Source organism: Cuculus canorus, chromosome 1 (assembly GCF_017976375.1).
Source record: "Cuculus canorus isolate bCucCan1 chromosome 1, bCucCan1.pri, whole genome shotgun sequence".
NCBI lineage: Eukaryota > Metazoa > Chordata > Aves > Cuculiformes > Cuculidae > Cuculus > Cuculus canorus.
The window spans coordinates 51,891,029-51,913,800 of NC_071401.1; the positions used below are offsets into that span (position 1 = coordinate 51,891,029).

Sequence of the window (22,772 nt, forward strand, 5' to 3'; positions counted from 1 at the left end):
AAACAAGTACATTTGGAGCTCTGCACTGTGTTGTTAAAATTTTATGATGGAAAAATACAGACTCACGTGAGTTGTGCATACATGCTAAGCAGAATGAAACAAAGTCATTTTTCCTCAATGCCTACAAAATCAGTTGACCTCAGAAAAAATTTCCTATGTTTAAGTAATAAATATATGCCCTGAAAGATTTTTACTCAACTTGTCACAGTATCATTTGTTGAATAATTGAAAGCAAGAGCACAAAAGGAAGTTATCACATCAAACACAAATACATTTATTTAATTGCAATGATATGAAAGCTAAAACTGTCTATGGCAGGAAAGGGAAATATGCCTTGACTTTCGTTATATAAAAGAAATGAGTTTGCCTTTGCTGGCTGCTCACGTTATGTGATGCTGCCATCTAGCAGGCTGTCAGGGGAAGTCAGGTTTCAGTCCTTCAGTGTGTGAAGAATTTCTATTAAAAACAAACACAACAAAACCTAAACAGAGATTTTTCAATTTCTTCCCGCTGGTTTCTTGTATGGGAACATATGATCTAAAACTCTGTATGCCAGCCTGCCAGAAGTCTTCATCATCTACACAGAAAACCCCCTCTTATCTTGATAGATCAAAAAATGTTATCAAAAGTAAAACAAAGACTCAGGTAAAGTTCACATGAGACTTAAAATGGGGTTATTCTGAATTTGTCAGGGTAATCTTTTGCTTTTGCATCTTTTCTGCCTTAAAGGTTAAGAAATCAAAGTTTTGCCACATATTTTGTAACATTAGTTGTTTCAAGGCAATTCAGAGGGTCTTTTCTTGACACCGCTTGAGATTTGTTGTGGGCTGTAAGACTGGAAACTCTCACTTCTTGAGTCAAATTCTTAATTCTGAAAGTTGAAGCTGCTTACATCTACTAAGTAGCTGTGTCTTCAGACAAGTTAACTTGATTGAATTGAGGCTTGTGGTTCTCGTGTGTCTAGCACGAAAGACCCAGCAAGCAGTAAGTTTGCCTTTCCCACCATGACAAGCTATTGCTATTCAAATACCTTTTCTAGAGAAACAACTCTTTGTGATCAAGGATTGTTTAGATTAATTTTTCCAGTCTGGTGTGGGTACAAGGTAAGATGTCCAGTCCTGCATCCCAGATGCAAAGGCTTGCCAGTACCTCTTTGGCACCATCCATGGGCTCGCCAGATGCTCAACGTTGTTCTGTTGAGGGCTTGCAAGCATCCCCTCTGATAATATGTTTGAGAAAAGAACCTGTTCCTCCATCTCCTTTTTATGACTTGTTCATGTCAGATTCAAATTTCTCTTTCTGTCGTTAGAATATAATTTTCTATTGGAGTATTTGACTTCGGACTATACGGAATATTTAGACCAAAACTTTCAGTCAAAAAAAAGAAGACAAAAATTGTTTAGATACTTACTATTCACAGCAGAAGAACTTTCCTACTTGTTCTCTCATTCCCTTAGAAACTTCTTTTCAAATCACTAAAAAGAATTTTGCATTCACTCTTATTTGTAATGTTTTATACTGGCACTAAAGATGGAAATAACATTTATTTCCCCTTCTCACCTTCCTTCTCAAAAGCTTGCTTTTAACCAACAAATAAAGCCGTTTCCTACTACCTTCCAGACTATTCAATTCATTCTCTCTCAGTATATTACTACTCTTCTAGCCATTTACAAGTTCAGCAGGTTTCCACAAGGTAAAAAGAGACTGTGAGACAGAAGAAGCCTTGTCAGCAGAGCTGAAGACAGCCATCTTGCCCTAGCAGAAGGCTTTCTGGGGTTGGATGGGTAGACTAGAGAGAAAGCCCTTTTGGGGGACACCAGGGACTACTTACAAGAGGGAGCAACTACTGCTTCCGCTTTCTGCAGGAGGAGAAATTAGCTTCAGTAGGTGCAACATGACATTTCAGTCCTTTGGGAGTGGCAGCTGCCTTTGCAGGTAGCTTGGCAAGCAGAGGTGTTCTGTTGCTGCACGTCCTGGCTCCCCTCCCTCCGTCCTGAGGGAGATGCTACACACAGCATCTCAAATTCCCACTAAATGTTCAGTTTGTATTTTATGGTATGTTAACTACTTTTTTAACTCCGAGGCAAATATTTTACTTGTCTTTTTGTTTGTGGCACTCAAATGTAATGTAACTATTCTTATTTTTACTTCACTGTATTTTTACAGATTTTGACAAAACTGAAGGCTACCGAAAGATTTCATAATTAACGTCTGCATAACTGCCACCTAATTTAGTGTGAACACTGATGCATAATTTAAAACAGCTGTGCTAGATAATCACAAGCCTTAGCACAAGAAAGCCTGTTGATCTTATATTTCTTTGCAGGCACGGCCTGTGAGTATCTAATTTTTCTACTGGATCTGCCTTTTAATTTCTCCTTCTTGGTGAACTGGCACATAACCAGTAGAATAATGTTGTCATTAAATAAAATCTTTAAGCAGCATTCTCTGTAATGCTATTTTTATACTGTCAGTCCTTGGCCCATTTTCATTGTTACAGAAAAGAAAACCACGTACTGTTCTGCACTGAAGTGATGCGAGTAAGACTATTTTTTTAAAATAATCTGAAATTTGGTAATTGCCCTGTAATGACCAAGAGCTAAGGAAGAGCCCAGGGAGATTAAGGACATAGATAAAGGCACAGAAACTCTGGCGTCTAACCTCTTGTCACAGTCAGTGGGGTGATACAACCTAGTTAGTAAGCCAGCAGAGCCTGGAGATCACCTCAGGTGATCATCCATTGCAGGCTCAGGCGATTTGCTTACCACGATTTTAGTATCACTGGGGCTAAGGTCTCCTGCCTGTTGTCCAGTTGCCAGTTCAGAAGCATGCAGTCTGTGGGTCCTGAGTTGCATCTTCTAAGCTTGTAAAAATGTCTTAGATAATCTGGACATCCAAGGTTATTTTAGGACAATTGTAAACATCAGTAGACACGTGTTTAGGGAACGGAACCGAGCCTCATATGACTTTCGAAGGGTGAGCCATACTATTCTCCAGACTTCATCTGTCTGTGTTGATAACAACCTTCATAGTCTATGATGGGCACTTAAACTTCTAGCTTGCATGTAGACACCCATATTCAGACACCAACACTACTTAGATGTCTTAATTTTGGGCTGAGTCCTAACCTTTTAACTCTTGTAGGACTCATCAATGCATATATGTAAAAGAGGCAATAGTAAGACTTTCTGCTTAGAAATTTCAAGTCCCCCCAAACAGGAGTTGGCGTTATTCAAAACTGAAATTCGGTCCCAGAATTCAGAATAATACCTCTTTCAAACAGTGTTAGGATAGATCATCCCCTGTGAAATCTTATGGCTACCTGTGAGCAGAGCTGAGTCAGTAACAGTTTCCTTTGCTCGAGTACTGCTAGTGCACCAGCCCCAGGAGTAATAATTAAAATCTTTTTTACAGACTTCTGAAAAATATAATTACACACAATTACTGTATTAATAGTTTAAATAAGATGTTTTGCATATCTCTGCCCACTTGTATGCACTAGAGGGAGCTAGGACCAAACTCTCTGTATACATGGCCTAACGCTGCCTTCTCACCATCATTTCACACTTTTTGGAACTTTGCCGGTTACATCCTCCAGAAAAACGTTGTCAGCATCCTCAAACGATGTAAGGTAAGTTCATTAAGGATCTAGCTTTGAAGCAAGGTTAAGCACCTGTAGCCCCACTGTGGTGGGAATGGCTGGAGAAGTGAAGGTGTGAAAGGAAAAGGGGAAGAACCTCTCACAGGTCATGCTTTTGGACTCCTCACGTAGTTCTGGAAATCCACCCGCCTTTCACTGGAAATCTCAAGCCGAGGTATTCCCTTTCTCCCCTCACATCACTGCCTGGCAGCTAGAGTAAGTGGGACACCCCCTCATAAGATGTCCACACACAGTGAACAGCAACACCATCAGCTCTTGTATCAACTGAGTCAGTTTTTAATTGGGATTTGTAAAACAGAGTTTGCTAAGAGCACTTTTGCTCCACCTTGGTTTCACTGCACTGAGCCAAAGTGATTCTCCTCCCCTCTGAAGTACACTGCAAGAAAATAATTTTGGTTTTTAAAACCTAGCCTCCAGAAGTCAGGAAAAGCGAGAGACTTCCAATTTTCTATATATTCTTATATGGTGTCACCCTGCATGGATGTACTACAGTACAGCCTTTAAACCTACACAACTTTCTCAGGTGCCTCGTGCCATACATGGAACATACAACGCTTAGAGGTACCGGCCAACCATGACCAACTGCACATGTGTCAATGCAGGCACATTTTGAGCTGTTACTCATGTTATTTTTAGAAAGAAAGGAGAGGAGGCATAATTCATCTTTTTTTCAGAATACAAGCTGACAGCACATACTAAATAATTTACTGGACCTTACAGAGTTGTTAGGTTTTTAAGCTGTCAGCTGAGAGTCCATGACTTTTGGGATGTTGATTTTTCCTTCTGCTGATATTTCAAGGACACTTGGATCATCACACTCAACACAAGGAAGTCCAGCAATCCTTCTACAGGCCAGAATACTAAGCTAGATGATATTGAGTTAAATGATTAAGCCCTGCTACAACTTTCTTATCATGCCTGGCATTGAGAGGCGAAGCCATGGTAGTCGAAATAGGATGGGCTGATGGCTGCAGTTGACTAAAAAATTGCGATAGAGACACTGGAAAGAGGAAATCATATCCCATAGATATGTAGAGCTGTGTGGCACAGACCAGGAAAGGAAATTTTATCTAGATTGGAATAAAAAAGTCCTCTTCTGGAATACACAGGAGAGTTTAACAACTCAGGAAGGGAACAAAAGGGAACACACACAAAGGATGTTATGACCATGAACAAAGCCTTAAGTGAAGTTAATTACCTGCGTTCCTTCTGTTTCTTGGGCTAAAGAAACACTGAGAGTCAGGAGCAAAGAAGTTCCTATGGCTCCTTTCCCAGTGCCGTAGCTTTGTCTCCAACTCTTAGGAGATTGTAAATAAACAGCAGACTTGGAGATTTGCTTCCTATAAAGAAGTAGGAACTACTACTACTTTTCCTGCTTTCAAATACACAGTGTTTTACAGTAGCTTATGAAGATTTGCAGTGACTAAAACAAAGACAGCTGTGGGAAGAAACAAATGGCAATGGCACACACTACAGAAGCCAACAAGAAGAACTGCTGGAGTGGGACTCATCTCCTCCATGTGCAGTGGTGCAGAGCTTCAGTTATGCACCAACACTCCTTCTTCAGGCAAGAGAAAGAGACAGGACTCTCCAGGCAATTTGCCTTTCCCTAACATGGACTTCTAGAAAAGTGGATGAACTGGATGCTGAACTTCCAAACGGCTTAAGTTAAACAAGTGGAAACCCATCCCCATGTTAAACCATCCTTTAATTTAATTATGGAGTTATATGTATACACACACATAAATATATGTAACTAAATAAATACAGACAGACACTTCTGAAGACTCCTGTTAAATTTAAAATGCTCTACTCCTCCAGCGCAAACAAAACCTGCACTGGGAAAGGAGGGGCTCAGCCTGCCGTTCTGCCAGATGAGAAAATACATTAAGGCCCACCTATGTCTCCTCAGTGGCACTAGTTACTCGTGTGAAAGTATTCATGTTGCCTACAAGAAAGACTGCTAGCTAGTCCTTTTGTAGGTGTACACGTATTTATTCTACTTCAGGCAGAGCCAGCCCCTGTGGTGCTCAGGAGTGTGGGTGGCAGAGCTGCCCCAGCGGCTTTCCCCGTGCTGGAGAGGGTCTCCAGCCAACCCACTCCCCAAAACGCTCCCTTTTCTCATAGGCCCTTTGGCACCTTTAGGTCCCTCTGTCATCACCCTGGGATCACAAAACTACACTGGAGACCACCAAGCAGTTTTCCGCTGCAGATGCTGTTCTGGAAAGAACAAGGAAATGCACCAGTTGCCTGCTGCCCTTTCCTCCTTTGTCCCAAGCATTTTTTCATTAAAACAAGCTTGCTCTCAGAAAAGAACATGCACAAAGCAACAACTTTCTTTTGATGAAAATGCTAGAAGCACAAACATCACAACATTGGCAAATGAGCCTTTAAAAAATAAAGAAAACTGACTAGCTTGTGTTTCTTCAGAAAGTAGAGTGTATTTCAGAGGTAGTATATTTTTCCTAAATTATTATCAATAAACTCTTGCAGTAACTTCTGTTTTTCCATGGGAAAGTTGAATACTTTTGGGGCCAACAGTAAAAAAAAAATAAATCTGCTGGTATAACATTATTAAGCAAAACATTTTCAACTGAATTCTTTGTAATTCCTTGGCAGGTGGAGAAGAATGGATCAATGGGTGAGCGTTCCTACTCAGGCTGCAGCAGCTTGTTGGTCTGGCCAGGAGCAACACAAGGAAAGGTGACGGGGACACAGCCCTTCACTTTTGCTTGGTGTGCAAATCTGCTTGCTCCTCCTCACTTTGGCCTCTCAAAACCTGAGGGAAAACAGCTCTCAGGTGGAAGTGCCCAAGTATGGTCCTGAAGCAACAGAAAAGCCAGAGTGACCCAACTGCTGTGCAAACCCCTCTCCAGGCAGATGCCAGGTGCACTACGGCAGGAATCTCTACAGCCCCAATGAAAGAGTCAAAGCTTAACGCTCAGAGCTGTAATAGATAGGTCCTCTCTGGAAATTCTGTCCTATAAAGGGAAGGGGAAACCCTACCAAAAAGAAAACTGCCTTTAACATAACAAACTACAGAAGAAAAGGAGAAAGTATCATCTTTCCTAGCCTGCTTTTCCAATAACCCTCGGGGTTCTTTGTAACCGCATCGTTCCTCAAGGTAATATAATTCCCATGTTAAAGATACATTTTCAAACATAAAGCAGGCATAGCCATAAATATCTCAGGTGCTGTTTTGATCACTAGCATTTATGGAAAACTTTCAGTTTGGTTTCCCCCTTTCTTTTTTTCAGCTACTTTGTCCCGCTTGTGATTTTAGACAGCTTCCATGCTTACTAATTAGTCAGTTCCACACACTGAATGGAGAAGACTACATTAACACACCTGAACGTTTGAAACCTGTGATGATATTCCTTTTGAACTTAGGAGTTAATAATAGACTTCTGTAAGTAGTCCAGTACTATGGTGATTCTAACTCCAGCTGGGTTAATTACACAGTAATTAGGTACAAACATCGCAACACAAAACACAGCTACATCATTATTTGCAACAAATGTTAACTCTAAATAAGTGCAACCTGTCCCACAAACACTTGCTATAAACGACTTAAAAATAAAAGTAAAATTTGATGGGGTAAACACAGAAAAAAAAAATTCTCCGGGAGAATTTTTTTTGTTAAAAAAAATTAAAATAAAAATCTCAGCACTCATTTAGAGTTCGGGATCTTGTGAAAGAAAGCTTTAAAAGGAGCAAACCTGATTTGCTGTGGCTGTTGCGGCGAAGGGAACACTTGTTGCAGGAGTTGTTGCTGCAGAGACAGTGGCGGCCGTAGCGTTGTGCATCATGGGTACTTTCAGGAGGGGAACCATGGAAGCAATGAACAGGAGGGTGCAGCATTATGGTAAGAGAAGTGGTATTTTTGGCATGGTGAATATCAAGAGCGGCAAGCCATCGTCATGGGTTAAACCGGCAGATGGCATGCAATCACAGTGCAAAGCGAGAAAGCGTGGCGGAGAAATAAAAAAAAAAGGGAAAATAGCTTATTACAAGTACAATTAAAGGAAGGTTGTCAACACAATCGGCGATTCCCAGAAAAAAAGAGCAAGGACCGTTGAAAAAGCAGGCATTATCTCTTAGAACAGGATTACTTGTGCAAACAAGGGGTCTACCAAAATAGCCTGTTACCTGAGAATTGTTACACGGACAATTTGCTTTCTCCAAGTATCGATATAAAGCAGTCCAAAATAAAATTCTACTAAAAAAAAATCCAGTGGTTTGTACTGGGAAGTAAACTGGTAAATGTTTATCTTATTTTTTTAAATACAATTACAAAAGGAATTACTTTCATATATCTTCATTTTGAAGTAAGCCAGACACTCACTGTCTTCCTTTATAATGCCATTTATGCATTTCTTCTACTAGCACTGCATAACTCTTAGACTTTACCAGAGTTAAATTACCATCTGCTTTGAGGCAAAAATCAGGAGAAGGATGATCATAATTTTCCAGATTTAAATATTATTTTGTTTGATCTAAAAAAAAACAAAGCTGATTTTGTGAAAGCCGCTGCTTTCGCTCATTTTAAGAATGAATTTTAATCAGCACCTTCATGGGAGAATTATTAACTTGATGTTTCAAAGGCTTGATATTTTTACTGCTTATCTGAGTAGTCCCACAAAAAAAAAAAAAAGTCAATGGGACAAGGCTACAGAATAGAAAAAAAAATTAGAGGTTGTTCCATTGGGCTTCCATTTTGCATGCCCAAAGTGTTAATTCCAAGTTGCAAATAATTTTGAAGGAGGAGTGGGATTCAGTCTGTGGGTTTCAACAGAACTTCTGTGGATCAAAGTAAGCATTTCTGGGAAACGCTGATAAAACTTTCTAACACACAGCAAAAAGGAGAAATAGGCACACCACTATGAAACTTTAAAACACTGATGAAATTTGCTGGCTTCTTCCAGTATTTTATGATTTTATAGTACTAGACAATATAAAATATAAAGAGAAATAAAACTTTAAAAACTGAAAAGCAGACCAGAATTTATGGTATTATGCTTTTGCAGTGTAGTTGTTATAGCAGGTGATATCACATCTGAACTGCAGCTTCCATCTACAAATCTAAACACTCTGCAAAGTCAACCAGAAGGGCAAGCGAACCTTTAATTCTAGCCAGTGTCTAAAATCTTGCCTAGGATTTTTGAAACAGCGAATATACATAATATACAGTATAAAAAGAGATCAATAAAGAAATTTGGAACCTACCAATACTGGTAGCGGGTGTCATGCACAAAACTGACCCTGCGTGTCATGCAATGATAGGTGAAAAAAGTGGATAAAGGGAAGAAACAGGTTAGCCGTTTAGAGTTAACATTCAAAGTGAGATTCAAGCATAACCACAGAGAAGTAAGTTAGTTAAATGAAACTGTAAGGTCATTCATAGTTTTGCTTTAACACAAAAAAAGGTGATTATGTTCTTATGAAACTCTTACCTGAGTACATTGTGTGACTTTTGGCATGTTTCTGTATACATGCAAGACATTTCATAAACTTTTTTATTTAGTACTTTTATCCTTTTACTTGGTACTTTTACAGCAACAGGTTTTTGTTTAGAGAAACTTTTCTGGTTAAATATCACATTATTGATGATTTTAGAAGTCATTGCGTAACTCAGCTCAATCTTGCACAGATCAGCTTTCACCGGCTTTTTGAAGTGCGGTACAGAATAAAGTTAAAGTGGAATTACTCAATAGCGTTCTGCAGGGGCTTAGACAAATTTGTGTTTGAAGTTAATGTACTCATTCTTAACACAACACCTGAGGTGGAGAAGTGCTTCTGACCAAAGATAAGTGACAAGTCCCCAAGCTAAACACCTCCGAGTGTGCAGTGTTCTGGCAGAAGGCTCCCAGCACACCTCAAAGATGCTCTGGAAAGAATGCTCGCCCACTGCAGTTAAGTTTTGGTGCCTGGTCCACCTTTAACCTTTCTGGGAAGACCAAATACAAAAAAAAAGATATAGGGCATTTTCAGTACAGTGCATACAGCAAGCTGGTGAAGGCAAGCAGGTAAGAAGACTATTCCCACATACATGCATATTTGACACCAAGTCCAATATGCTTCCTGTGTTCCTTCTTGATTAGGACCACAGCCTCTTATCAGACCATCACAGTAACGGTGTAACTATGAATGACCCTACCCAAGAACAGTTCCTGGAGAATACGCGAAGTTCCTCCTCTAGAGGCTATAGAAACACTAACAAACAGCAATGGGAAGAGAGAAAAGATCTGTTGTTTTTAAGATCATTCACCAAACAATAAGGAGAAGGTGACAAAGCAATCAAACTGATGTAAAACAAACAAAATGCAGAACTTTGGAAGTAAGCCATGCTAAGTCAAGCCCCACACTTTTTATTAGGGGAGCAAGTGGTTAAGAAAGCAGAAGTTATATAAAACAATTAAGTTTTATATATATTCCAGCAGCAAAACTTGTCTTAAAATTTAACTTAATACACACACACACACACGCACACACATGGAACACATTTGAAAATTATACGAATTCAGATAAATATTACATAGTCATTTAAAATTCAACAGATAATGTCACGCGTTCCTCCTTAGACCTGGGTGGCATGACAAGCCTTACATCCACCAAATCCAGCCTTCCCAGGAAAGATGGGAGTATCAGATGTGACATCTTTAATGAAAAGCTCATGACACCCACTCATATAGTGGGGTTCCCCTTTCCTAACCTCCTTCCAAACCCCACTCCTCTCTCTAACATCCTTTCTAGGTGCTGATGGTCTTCACAAAGAGCAGGAGGTTCAGCACTGCGAGAAAGGTTTTCTACTCCAGGCTTGGGCTCCATCTGCTATGTTATCCCTCTGTTTCTTCTTTTTTCATGCACCTGTTTTGGGGCTTGCCAACAGCCTGGCCCTTCAGGTTTGTTTCCAAGATACACCCTTCCTACCATCAGAAATTTGTAAGATAAAACTGTCATTACAACCATTAGCTGGAAAGAGGGATGGACAATAAAAAGCACAAAGAACGAGCTACTTAAGGAAGCATGAGCACTCCCGAAGTCTGGCAAATATCCAAAAGCTATTTCACTGAAAAAAAGGTTTAAACTATTGTATTTTTCCATAGTTAATTTTAAAAATTGCAAATAATACTCATAAGCCCTGAAAGGGAGTTCTTAAGAAAAGGAATAATGCATATCATATTGTAAATTCTCAGGGTTAGAGTGTAAAATAAATTTGTGGAATTTTCTGTATGTTTGTAAGTGCAGGGCAGTCTTCCAATCATGTCCAAATATGCGGTCTCACTATTTATTTATTTTTTTCAAACACTCATATAAATGTCAGTATGTTTTCTGCTACAGATATTCTGGTGCACCAATGTGCTGAAAATACAGAATGCTATAACTTGCTATTATAAATATAGGAGTAGGTTCCAAGGTTGTTACTCAGGCCTTATAGCAAAATTCCATGAAGTCAAAGCCATCTGTGTTTGTTTTTGTCTTTAAAAACATATGGGAATTCTGATAGATCAGGAAATCATCATATATTGCGTTTCATTCCTTGTTTAACTGACATTATTTCTATAAACTAAAATAACATCGCTGAAACGTGAAGTGCATTTGCATACACATAGCTTTAAATGATTCTGGAAGTTCACATTTGATAACATAAATACTATACTAAAATATGTAATTTGTTAATTACAGATGAAATCATAGAATTCATTAGGCAGGTTATTTACCTCTGGGGAGTCTGGAGTGGAGGTGACTGACATAATTTAGAGCATTACGGTGTTATTGTTTACATGAACACCTAGCACAGTTTTTCTCTCGCAGTGTTAAAGTGAAGCCCTGCCACCAGCCACGGCGTGGTTCAAGCCATCTCTGAATGCTCTGATTTTTACAGAGCTGGGCACACTGAAATGCAAATTACGTTCGGTTGTCTTCAGATCACCCCGATACAGAACTACAACCCCAGCTACTAGCTGTAAATGCTAGGAAAAGTACTTGTGGAGTTCCAAAATGAAACCCACAAAAATGCATCTGATGCCTCGAAGCCCTTTAGTGCAGCTGCGGGGAGCTGCATGTTTCACCAGTGCTTCCGTGCAGGTATTGAGTGGAAGGTTATGGCTGGTGCTCCCCTTCTTGCTCCGCTCATGTGCATCTGGGGTAATCCCCACGGCTGCAAAACAGCACCCAAGGGAGCAGCAGGATATGCCTTGACCACAACACACTTCCTGTGGCATCTCCGAAGCGTGACGCTTTTCCCAGCATTTTTGTTAGGAGAGCTTTACCCTCTCGTCTCCTAGGAGAGCACTGGCTGATAAATGTCAAAATAGAGCCAATTTAAAGTAGGAAAAAAAGAGGCAAAGTCCGAACAATGATGAACAAGGCCATGAGCACAAAAAGCAGCCTAATGGCATGTTGAAATTTCTGCTCGAATTCTCATACTTTGCAGGAGGAATTAAAATTGTAAATATCTGTGCAGACTTCACCTCAAGTAGGGCAGGGACTATACTGAAGCCTTCTGTGAAGTGCAACTGCCTGACATGGAGGCTACCCAAGGAACATAAAATTGGTTCAATGTGGTTAAAAACATACCTGTTGGGATAAACGCTGCATGTTGCTGCAACTGAGCATTGGCAAGAGCCTGTTGATAGTGCAAGACACTGGGATTGAAAACGGCACTGGCACCATTGCTTTTTTCAAGTGCTTGTCTCTTTGGTAAAGGGTGAAGAACACCAGGAGGAAAGGCCTGTAAATAACAAAGTTAGTTAAAATGGCATAATTTTTAAGACATTGTCCGTAACATATACATAAATACAAAAACTTAATATTTTTTAAAGCAGCTAAAGATGCCTCGCCATGCATATTAACTCAAAGCACAGCAATGTAAAATGAGTGAAATTTTGTTATTGATAGCAAAAGCATGGTACTATTAACCTAAAACTGCAGCAGCACAACTACTGAAAAGAAAGGCCTTTAAAGCAACGAAAATGGCATTGCCTTTAAATAGGTTTTCAAATATTACAGGGAGAAAAAACCACTTGTGTTTCATTGCCAAGTATTTTCTTTTTTAAATTTAAATGTTGTTTCCTATTATTACACAGATTAATGGATTACGTTAAGCATTTTCGATTACAGAAGCAGTTTTATCTCAATTCAACTTTTCATGAGAGGATATTTAAAAAAATGAAACCATGTTAGGAACCAAACTTAATCGTCTGCGTTTATTACGTATGAGAATGAGATGGATAAATAGAGTTTCCGGTAAATTAACGAGTATGTGAAATCATTTCCGGTTGATGTTCAAAAGTAAAGCGATACAAATTTCATTAGTTGCTTCTCTGAGAAAAAAATAAAACCCAAAGCTACATGCAAAGCAAAAGGTGAAAGGTCAAAGTACCAGGTCTACAGTTGCTTCGAGAGGTCGCTTCATTGCTTTGGCAGTCGACTGAGTCTTTTAATAACAGGCAGCGAGCACATGATGGCAGTGGGCCAATGGGATTCAAGCGAATTAACATACAGGTAAACAGCAAGCAGAGGTGCATCATGGGAACGGCATTGCATTTGTGGATAGGTGAGAAGGAAAAAAATATTCTGAATGCAATATACAACATACAAAACACTAGGCATGCACAACAACAAAAATGTCTTCTAAAGAAATGAATATTACATTTCGAATTAGTACCGAAGCAAAAATGCATCTACTATACCTTAGTTAAAAGCATATAAGAGAGTAAAATATAGATGTTTGAAATTCAGGAAAGTTGAGTAAAACAGCAGCTTGCAGACACTATTAAGCATCGTATAAACACTTCACAGAGATGCAGAAAGTTTTAAGGATACGCCTACAAGAATTCCTGATAAGTTAGTTAAGTCACATTTTAAAGCAGAAAAATCAATTTGGAAGGCTACGTTTTCAAATACAAAGCACTAGTGAAAGTTGTAATGCATTACAAATGCTATTAAGTATCAGTGCTTGCAAGGTGAGGGTCTTTTAATTAAGAGAAGTACATCATTCAATAGATGAAACCAATGGGTTCAAAATGAGAGAGGTTTTCCTTTGGCAATAAAAAGCAGAATAAATAATACGTCTAGTTACACTAACTTATCATTAATTCCTTCTTTTTTTCCCTACAGGTGGGTCATTTCTGTATTATTTTTTTTTTCCTTGTAACTTACCACGTTACATTGAGAGGGAAAAAAAAGTCTTTCATGATTTAAAACATATTTCTAAATTTTGCTAAAACCTTCAGTACTATCTTCAATCAGGAGCAGGGAGTAAAAATACTGCTCTCAGTTTGTACGTGAACATTAACACGAGTTACGATACTAGTCCAGCATTACTAATTTTATAAGAAGAAAATATTTATGCATCGTACATAAGCATATACATTTATGTATACTTCCATAATAAGATCAAATTTATGGCTGATGTGTTTATGTAAAATCTTCTCATAAAATACTACTTTCAAATCTTATAGCATAAATAATTCTTACAAACCTTTAGAAAGGAAAGGCAGACTTACTTAGAAATCAGATTTTTCTTATATAAACACAAGCTGAATTTAGCTCTTTTTAGGATATGCAGATTATGTCTATCTTGTCATTAGTATGTAGAAATAGGGAAGAAAAGTGAAAAAAAGAGGATAAGAAACTAAATGCTTACAAATAGCTTATGGCCACAAGATCAGTTAGCGCCAAGAGGGTATTTTGCAGGATAGCTCTTGCTTTGCCGATTCCTTGTTCCTGGCTCTGCTGCACCTATGTTGCATGAGGCTTCTCAGCACCCTCTCCATCTCTCCTTTAACACATTTCTGGATTGCATACTCTGATCTACAGGATCTCCTAATTCATCTGGGGTCCAGAACTCAGACACAACAAGAAACACTTGCTGCAAAGTGAGGATCTGGAGAGCCTTCTTGTGTCTAAGCAGGGTGTTGTGCAGCTGACTTGTGGTAACCTCCATGGGCACCCCCATGAGGGATATCACTCTGACTGCCCGAGGCACAGCCTCGTATCCACTCTGCATCCACCACAGATGGAAGCCTATATGGAGGTGAAGCATTACAACTGAACTCAGCATTATGCCATGATAAAGACCACAAATTCAAATCGACACCATTAAGAGTAAAGCATTTCAGTTAATTATCTCTGTTATCCAAATTAAGATCATCTCTAGTCTTACTTGTTAACTTAATGTGTTATGATTGCCTTTCTCCACTTCTTCTCCATGCTCCTCTTAACCTCACCTGACTATTTTGAAGATTTTTGCTGTCTTTCCTCTCATGTGTCACAGCAAGTTCAGTCTCACAGTCTTCCCAACCTGAGGGCTTTAATTCAATCTATTTCTAGACTGACTCATCATGTTTCCATGTAGCCTCCCTCTCTTTTCAGGCTTTCAGACCGACTGTCCATTTTTCTCTCCCACCTTAATTTCTTCTTTCATTCTGCCCTGTTAGTAAAACATTCTTCTCCTTTTTCTGTTCCATCAGGTAATCTGCTGCTCAACATTTGATCTCCTACATAATTGACAACTAAAAAAATCAACAGCTATAGGTTGGAAATGAAATAAAGATAACAAAAATGATAAAACATTCTGAGGCATAGTATTTTGTCTGCCACATGTGACATTGGTATGCTACAATGCGCCTTGGAATACGAACAAGAACCACACAGTGGAGGCCTGCATGGATGTACAAGTTGCTCCTGACTAAACTCAAACACAAGAAGGAAGGTACACCAGAGGTGGAAGCCAGGACGGATGGCCCAGGATAAATAGGAACACAGCCTGAGTGTGCAGGGATAAGTTAGGAGAGCCAAAGCCCACCTGGAGATGAATCTGGCAAGGCATGTGAAGGGCAGCAAGAAGAGCTTCTACAGCAACAAAAGGAAGTCTAGGGAAAACGTGGACCCACTGCTGAATGGGAGAGGAAACCTAGAGAATGAAAAAGGCTGAGGTACTAAACATCTTCTTCACTTCAGTGTTTCCTGGTAAGGCTGGCTTTCAGGTCACTGGGAGACCAGTGGGAAAGTCTGAAGTGAAGATTTAAGCCAAGAAGTGGTGGATCAGGCTAAGGAACATTTAAACAAATTGGATGTACATAAACCCACAGGACCTGACAGGATGCACCAATGGGTGCTGACGGAGCCTGCCAATGTCACTGCAAGACCACCGTTAATTATCTTTGAAAGGTCACTGTGACTGGGGGAATTTCTCAAAGACTTCAAGAAAGTAAATGATGCTACTATCTTCAAAAAGGGCAAGAAGGATGGTCTGAGGAATGGCAGATTGGTAGCCTCACCTCAGACCTGGGAAACTGATGGAGGAAATCCTCTTGAAAACCACCTCCAAACACATGAAAGCAAAGAAGGTGGTGGGGAGTAGTCAGCATAAGCTTACGAAGGGGAGGTTGTGCCTAATGAACCTGACAGCCTTCTACAATGAGACTGGCTTGGTGAGTGAGAGGAGAGCAATGGATGTTATTTTTGTTGACGTCAGAAAGGTTTTCAACGTTGTCTTCCATTTCATCCTCAGAGACAAACATATTTAGTATGGGCTAAATGGGAAACAGTGAGGTGGACTGAAAATTGGCTCAACTGCCAGGCTCAAAGTGTTGTGATCAGAACACAAAGTTCAGCTGGAGGCCAGTCACTAGTGGTGTAAAATTAGGAGGAGCATTTGATATACAGGTTGGATCAATGGGCTGAGGTCAACTGTATGGGGTTCAATAAAGTTAAGTGTCGAGCCCTGCACTTGGGTCACAACAACCCCATGCAAATCCACAGGCTTGGGGACAAATGGCTGGGAAGCTGATGGCGGAAAAGGATCTGGGGGTACTGGTCGACAGCCAATATGGGCCAGCAGAGTACCCAGGTGGACAAGAAGGCCACTAACATCCTGGCTTGTATCATAAATAGTGTGGCCAGCAGGACTACAGAAGTGATTGTGCCCTGTACTCAGTGCTACTGAAGCCGTGCCTTGAATACTGTGTTCAGTTTTGGGCCCTGCACTACGAGAAAGACATTGAGGTGCTGAGGTGCATGCAAAGAAGGGCAATATGGCTGGTGAAGCGTCAGGAGAACAAGCGTTATGAGGAGCGGCTGAGGGAATAGAGACTCTGTGGCCTGGAGAAAAGAACGGTAAGTGGAGAACTTATTGCTCTCTATAAAGGACGTTGTAGCAAGGTTACAGGTCAGTCTCTTCTTCCAAGTAACAGGTGATAGGACAAGAAATGGCCTCAAGTTGCACCAGGAGAGGTTTAGATTGGGTATACCAAGCCCTGCATCTGGAGAGGAACCAGTACAAGCTGGGGGCTATCCAGCTAGAAAGCAGCCTGGCAGAAAAAGTCGTTGAGGTCCTGGTGGACACCAAGTTGAACATGAGCCAGCAACACACCTTTATGACAAAGGCAGCTAACAGCGCACTTGGCTGCATTAAAAAAATATTCACCAGCTGGTCGAGGGAAGTGATGCTTCCCCTCTACTCAGCACTGGCAAGGCCGAATATGGAGGGCTATGTCTAGGTCTGGGCACCCCAGTACAATAAGGGTATGCACATACTAGGAAACAGTGCCATAAAGGGCCCCAAAGATGATTAAGAGACTGAGGCACCTCTTATGCAAAGAAAGACTGACAGAACTGCAACTACTTAGCCTAGAAAAGAGAAGATGCAGGGGAAATCTCACCAGTGTATGTTAACACCTGACCTAGGGGTAAAGATGTAGCCAGATTCTTCTAATTGGTGCCCCATGACGGGACAAGATGCAATGAGAACAAATTTAAATACAAGAAACTCCATTTAAACATAAGTTTTCAATTTTCTTTTTTTTTTTTTTTTTATTGTAAGAATCATTTAAGCATGGAGTGGCTTGTCAAGAAAAGGTGTGGAGTATCCATCTTCGGAAACTTTCAAGAGCTGTCTAGGCATGTCACGGACAATCTGTTCCAGCTCACCCTGCTTGAGCAGGAGGGTGGGACTAGATGATCTTCAGAGGTCCCTTCCAACACCAACAGGAATTCACAACTGAATTTAGGCTGTACATTCTTCAGTGACTTTTTATACCCTCTGATTCACTACATGAATTTCTGGAGTTCCCCAAGCACAATGATAGATGACGCTGTCTTCTAATGCACTTCACATTTAAGCTGTACATGGCCTCTTTCATAGCGTCTTTCCTCTTTTTATTTAAATAATGGGGTCACCTAAGATACTCAAGTAAAAGTTCATAACTTTCAGTGTACAGAAATATAGACTGGGCATTTTCTGCAAGGTCTCAGACTGTAGAATTCATTGACCTTTGATGGTCTTGCAGACTTTGCCTATAGTGCTTTAACTCTATCCACAATGCTCACTCATATGAGCACCCTCTGGAACAGAGCAATGGAGACAGTTTCCCCAGGAAGACAAACCTCTTGGACACAATTTCAATCTGCGTGCAACCTGAAAGTGAATTCTACAAGGAAGCATTTATATTTCTGCCTTACTTTTACTCTCTAGACCCAACTGAGTATTCTTGGTCATTCTTGGGTGGCTTTGCGGGCATGTGTTTTTCTATCACTATTTTGCTGTCATTGCCATTCCAGTGACTTTTCGTTCACTCCATCTGATTGTTTCAATAGTTATTAAACAAAAAATAGTTGTATGGTAAAGAATCTGTTCTGTTTGGTAGTCTAAATATGCTATTAAAATATTTTGTACATAATTTTCTGCAAAAAGTTACCCTGATTTATAGATTCATGCCCTGTTCTCCCATGACATTAGAATGCTAAACTTTCAATTCTATTTCCAAAGATGCTTCATCTTGCTTTGAGGCTAATGCAATTCCAATTATAGCTTACTTAAAAAATGCAGGATATATATCCAACCACTGCCGAAGCACAAAAATAAATGAATCCCCTCAACACTCTCCTTTCTTCTTTAGAATATTGCCTTGAAATATTACGTTCTCTAAATGGACAATAAATATTATACTATAGAAGCTAATTAGAATTAAAAAACCAATATAGTCTGCTTTAATTTCCAGACGGTATTCAATTTCTGCACGCACAGAGAAGTTTAGCTAAAAATCATCCAGTTTGAAAACAGTGACTGGGGACACCGTAAGAGAAAGAATATTAAAACTTAAGAAACATTACTCAGTTTGGAGGTTTACTTTCTTGCATAACTTAGCCTTTGCCTCTCAAAAAGTCTGGTATTTGCTAAACACAATAGCTTGGGGTAGTTATATACTGTACAGTATTGTGTTTCTGGTAGGCTTTCTACCCAGAGAATAACTGTATTGTCTGTAACTATTGTATGCAGTGCCCACAAGTCCACAAACCACATCTGCTTAATTATTCGTCCAATACCAGCAATGAGGACAATGATTCTTTGATTTGTTGCCAGCAGTTTTGCTTCCCAAGGAAGATCCAGCATGCTCAATTTATTTAACTTTATCAATACCACTGTGTTTTAAATTATCAGCTTTGCTGGTAGCAACCATATGAGACATCCAATACTGGTAAATGGATAGGCTGACTCTTCCAAGCAGTTTTCAGAAAGATCTTAAAATATTTGAAAATAGAAAGCCCTCAATCTTTTTTTCTGACTACAGTTACTATGCTTTTTCTTAATGATTCCCATTTTTATTCATTACTTTTAAGCCCTGCTTTTCTAACAGAAAAAATGCATCGCAGAGAATCAAGCTCCTTGCCCAAGACAGTGAGAAAAGGAAGAGAAATCATCTAAACAAAGTTCAAAAAGATACAGTTAATACTTTTTAGTCATTTGGGATAGATGTGTATCTACAGAAGGAAGTTCTCTCTCAGCCTCGGGCAGGCACTAGTAGCAGATTAAATGAATGTGCTGGTTTTTCTCTACTACCTATAGAGTGAGACCAAGGTGGCTAAGATAGGCTCAGGTATCCAGCTGTCTGACATATAAAGTGAGGCAAGTTGAATTGTAATACAGACTTTTTTTTCTCCTACTGACCTCTGAGGCAAAAGCCCTGTCTTGGCTTTTCTTCCTTTTCTTCCAAATTTCTACATGTACATATGGAATCAAAGAGCTAAAACAGCGTATGTGCCCTTGTTTGCCAATAGACATTGAAGTTTATCAGTTTTACTGCTGGTCAGAAGTGCTAGGGGCAAATTTAACGTATAATCAAGGCAGAGAACAGAAGTGGTATAGAGCGTTATTTGCTTCACTGTCTTGGATAGAAATACAGCACTAAAACAGGGGCATAAAGAAAAAAGTGCTTCCTCCCATCAAGCAACAGTAATAATTTTATAAATTCTTATATTTTAAAAAAAAAAAAAAAAAAAGAAAAAAAGAGGCAAAAGATAAAAGAAAGTATAAGCAAACAGCATTAAATTGAAGCAAAATAGGCATCAAAGAGCTTCTGTCAAAAAAAGGCAGCCATATATGCCAGCACTTACCATCACAGTCGCAGCTGCCGCAGCTGCCTGGGCTGCCACTGCAGCCTGGTTGGCTTGGTGTTGCGCCGCTTTGATTTTGGCCTGCAAATGTGCAGGAGGGTGAAAATACTTGCATTTCTCCCTCATGCAACGACCTTTTATGTAATCCATACACACGGTTACGGTGTTGTCGTTTGTGTCAATCATTGTGCTGTCTGCTGGATGCGCAAAGCGGCAATCAGTCTCTCCACGCGCACAGTTTCCCCGCTGGAACTCCCTGCAAACCTATGTGCAAAACAACATGCGTTGCAGGGGAAAAGCTTGGCATAGCACGAAAGTGCAGGGAGAGCCCCACACCCCCTAAAAGACAGACCTGCCCCCTTCCCTGGTTAGTTCAAGTTTTTTCACCAAATTCAGTTTAATAAATCCTTCATCATCTTCTGCAAGAGGGAAATGCATCTATTTTACCCTTAGGTGCTTGGTTCCTCCGGCAGCTCAGCACTACAGCAGTTACATGAACTTAACATGCAACAGAAGCATTCCCAAGTTCTTTCCCTTCTTCCTGTCTAGAAAACATCCAGGCAGGACACTTAACTGAAGTAACTGTCTCTGCAAAACTACCTGGGAATCACAAAATATTCAGTCCTTTTCTGACTATACTTTATATTCTTGCAGCTCCACTGGTAGGAAAGTAGTTTCTCTTGCTGAGACTCAGAGAAGATATGCACCAGATGCTCTGTATTTTTTATGGAGTCTACAAACCAAATAGAAAGCCTCCTAAAAATAATTTTCAAAAATGGGCAGAATAAATATACCAATTTTCCTAAGAAGAAACGCGCTCTAAACAGCAGTTTTAGACTTTTAGGAAAGGACATTCATTTTTGCAAGAGCTGTTTGGCCTTCTTGTGTACTTCGATCACAGATTCCATTGAGCCCAGCCATGTGCAGATCCATCAACACCAGTGAGGCTCTGCACATACCTTGGGACTTGCCCCTTCAGCCTCCTGCAGGGTCGGTAACATTCAGTGTCTCCATTTGTAGCTCGAGGCTGAAGGGTTATACCAGTCCTCTAACATCACTATATAAGGCTATAAAATTCCCCTAATATCAATACATAAAAACTGGGACAGAATTAATACTGCAATACAAATGTGTTTGTCAGATATTTCATCAAGGTATACCTTTACCGGCATGTATGCTTAAGGTATTTTGGAGATCAGCTTTATAAAAGATGAAAGCTCACCTTGATGCCTGTGTATTAAATCTGAGCAAACACACTACTTTAAAAATAACAGTGTTTAATTACACTGGCTGGTAGTGTAGAAATTCTGCCTGATAACAAGGTCTGTATTCACAGCAACTAAATTTACTCACAGTTTCTAAAACAATAGATTTTCCCTCCAGCACAGCCTAGCAGAAGATTATATTCACAGTCATGGCGGTGTCTACAGTACCTCCAGTTTATCAGTCCTGAGGAGTTTCTGGGTAGCAGTTGAACCAGGGACTGAAACCGGTGGACTTCCAGGAACAATGACAGGTGGCGTGGGTAAGATCTCAGTCGGGACTAAGCCAACTCCTGGTGTTACTGGCGTTAGGTAAGGAGCAAAGCTAATAGCCGTGTTCGTTCCTATTGTGGGACCCACTGGAAATGTGGGCTGCAAAAAGGAAAATACAGACCAATATGAAAAAACCAACCCCTTAATCAAGAGCTTATTAGTTGTCTTTTGTGTGTTCTTTCTGGTGCTGCTTCATTGTCTTAAGGAAAAAATTTCAAACAGCTGGCAAAACACATGGCATACTTTCTTCTTTTAAAGATGTAACACATTCCAGTGGCATATGAAGAACCGTCTTTGTAGCTCCATTATTGGAAAAGAGGCTGCTGACGCAAAGGAAGTCGTACTTTGAACTTGTATCTCTATGGAGGTGCAGCTTGCATTGCAGGCTTATTTACACATATAAAAGTAGAAATAACACAGATTTTATTGCTTTTTCTCAAAACCTGTTTTCCTTGGGAAAACAGGCTATTTTTTCAAAGTACCAGATTTCATAGGTGAAGTGTTATTTAACTATATTAAAGCCATATTTCCAATAAAAGTATACATAACGAGCTCTTTGGCATGTAACTTCCATCTGTTTGCATGCTGGTTTTTGCCATCTCTTACAACTATATATCACTATGGCTCACACATTGAGAAACCTCACCTTTGCTAATGTTTGTGTGCTCAGCTGTCACCAGCAGCAAGCAGAATAAATATTATAATCTCAGCTGGACACAGTATTTAGAAAGGGATTATTCAGGCTTAGCTAGAGTTCATCTTATGAAAAAAATTTGATTGGAAGGAATGATATGTGTCTAAAAATCTGTTTCATGCCTTCCTACAGTGAGTTGGTGAAGTCACAACCAGAAGAAAGACCACTTGTGTGATGCTAAAATGCAACCCTACCAAGGTAGAATGGTGGGTTTGTTACCACCAGCTCCATCGGGGGTAGAGGCAGAACATCACCATGGTCTGACTATGGTCAGACCTGTAAAGTGCTGATGCTTATCCTAGAGAGAGAAGCGGTAATTATAAGTGAGGAAAAGCTATCGAGAAAAACTGGATGAATGGCAGATAAGCTTTGTCAGGAACTGTGTTCTCAAGTAAGGCAGCAGCTAGAAATGAATCACACAACAGCAGAACACTAAGGGAAGACTTTAAAACACTCAATGAAGGAGGAATGTCTTTCTCAT

The 22,772-nt window shown here is 39.9% G+C and overlaps 1 protein-coding gene across 12 annotated transcripts in view; it reads right to left on the bottom strand.

Annotated features, from left to right (window-relative positions):
- Positions 1 to 22,772, bottom strand: part of MBNL2 (muscleblind like splicing regulator 2) — a 114,698-nt gene that overhangs the window by 11,616 nt on the left and 80,310 nt on the right. For 7 of the 12 annotated variants that reach the window (XM_054056967.1, XM_054056965.1, XM_054056976.1 and 4 more), the window contains 6 exons: positions 21,496 to 21,696; positions 20,063 to 20,326; positions 13,047 to 13,100; positions 12,242 to 12,395; positions 8,888 to 8,923; positions 7,381 to 7,475 (listed from right to left, as the gene is read on the bottom strand). In XM_054056967.1, coding sequence (XP_053912942.1) covers positions 7,381 to 7,475; positions 8,888 to 8,923; positions 12,242 to 12,395; positions 13,047 to 13,100; positions 20,063 to 20,326; positions 21,496 to 21,696 — 804 coding nt within the window. The remainder of the gene's footprint in view (positions 1 to 7,380; positions 7,476 to 8,887; positions 8,924 to 12,241; positions 12,396 to 13,046; positions 13,101 to 20,062; positions 20,327 to 21,495; positions 21,697 to 22,772) is intronic. The other 5 variants (XM_054056972.1, XM_054056973.1, XM_054056975.1 and 2 more) reach the window with 5 other exon arrangements.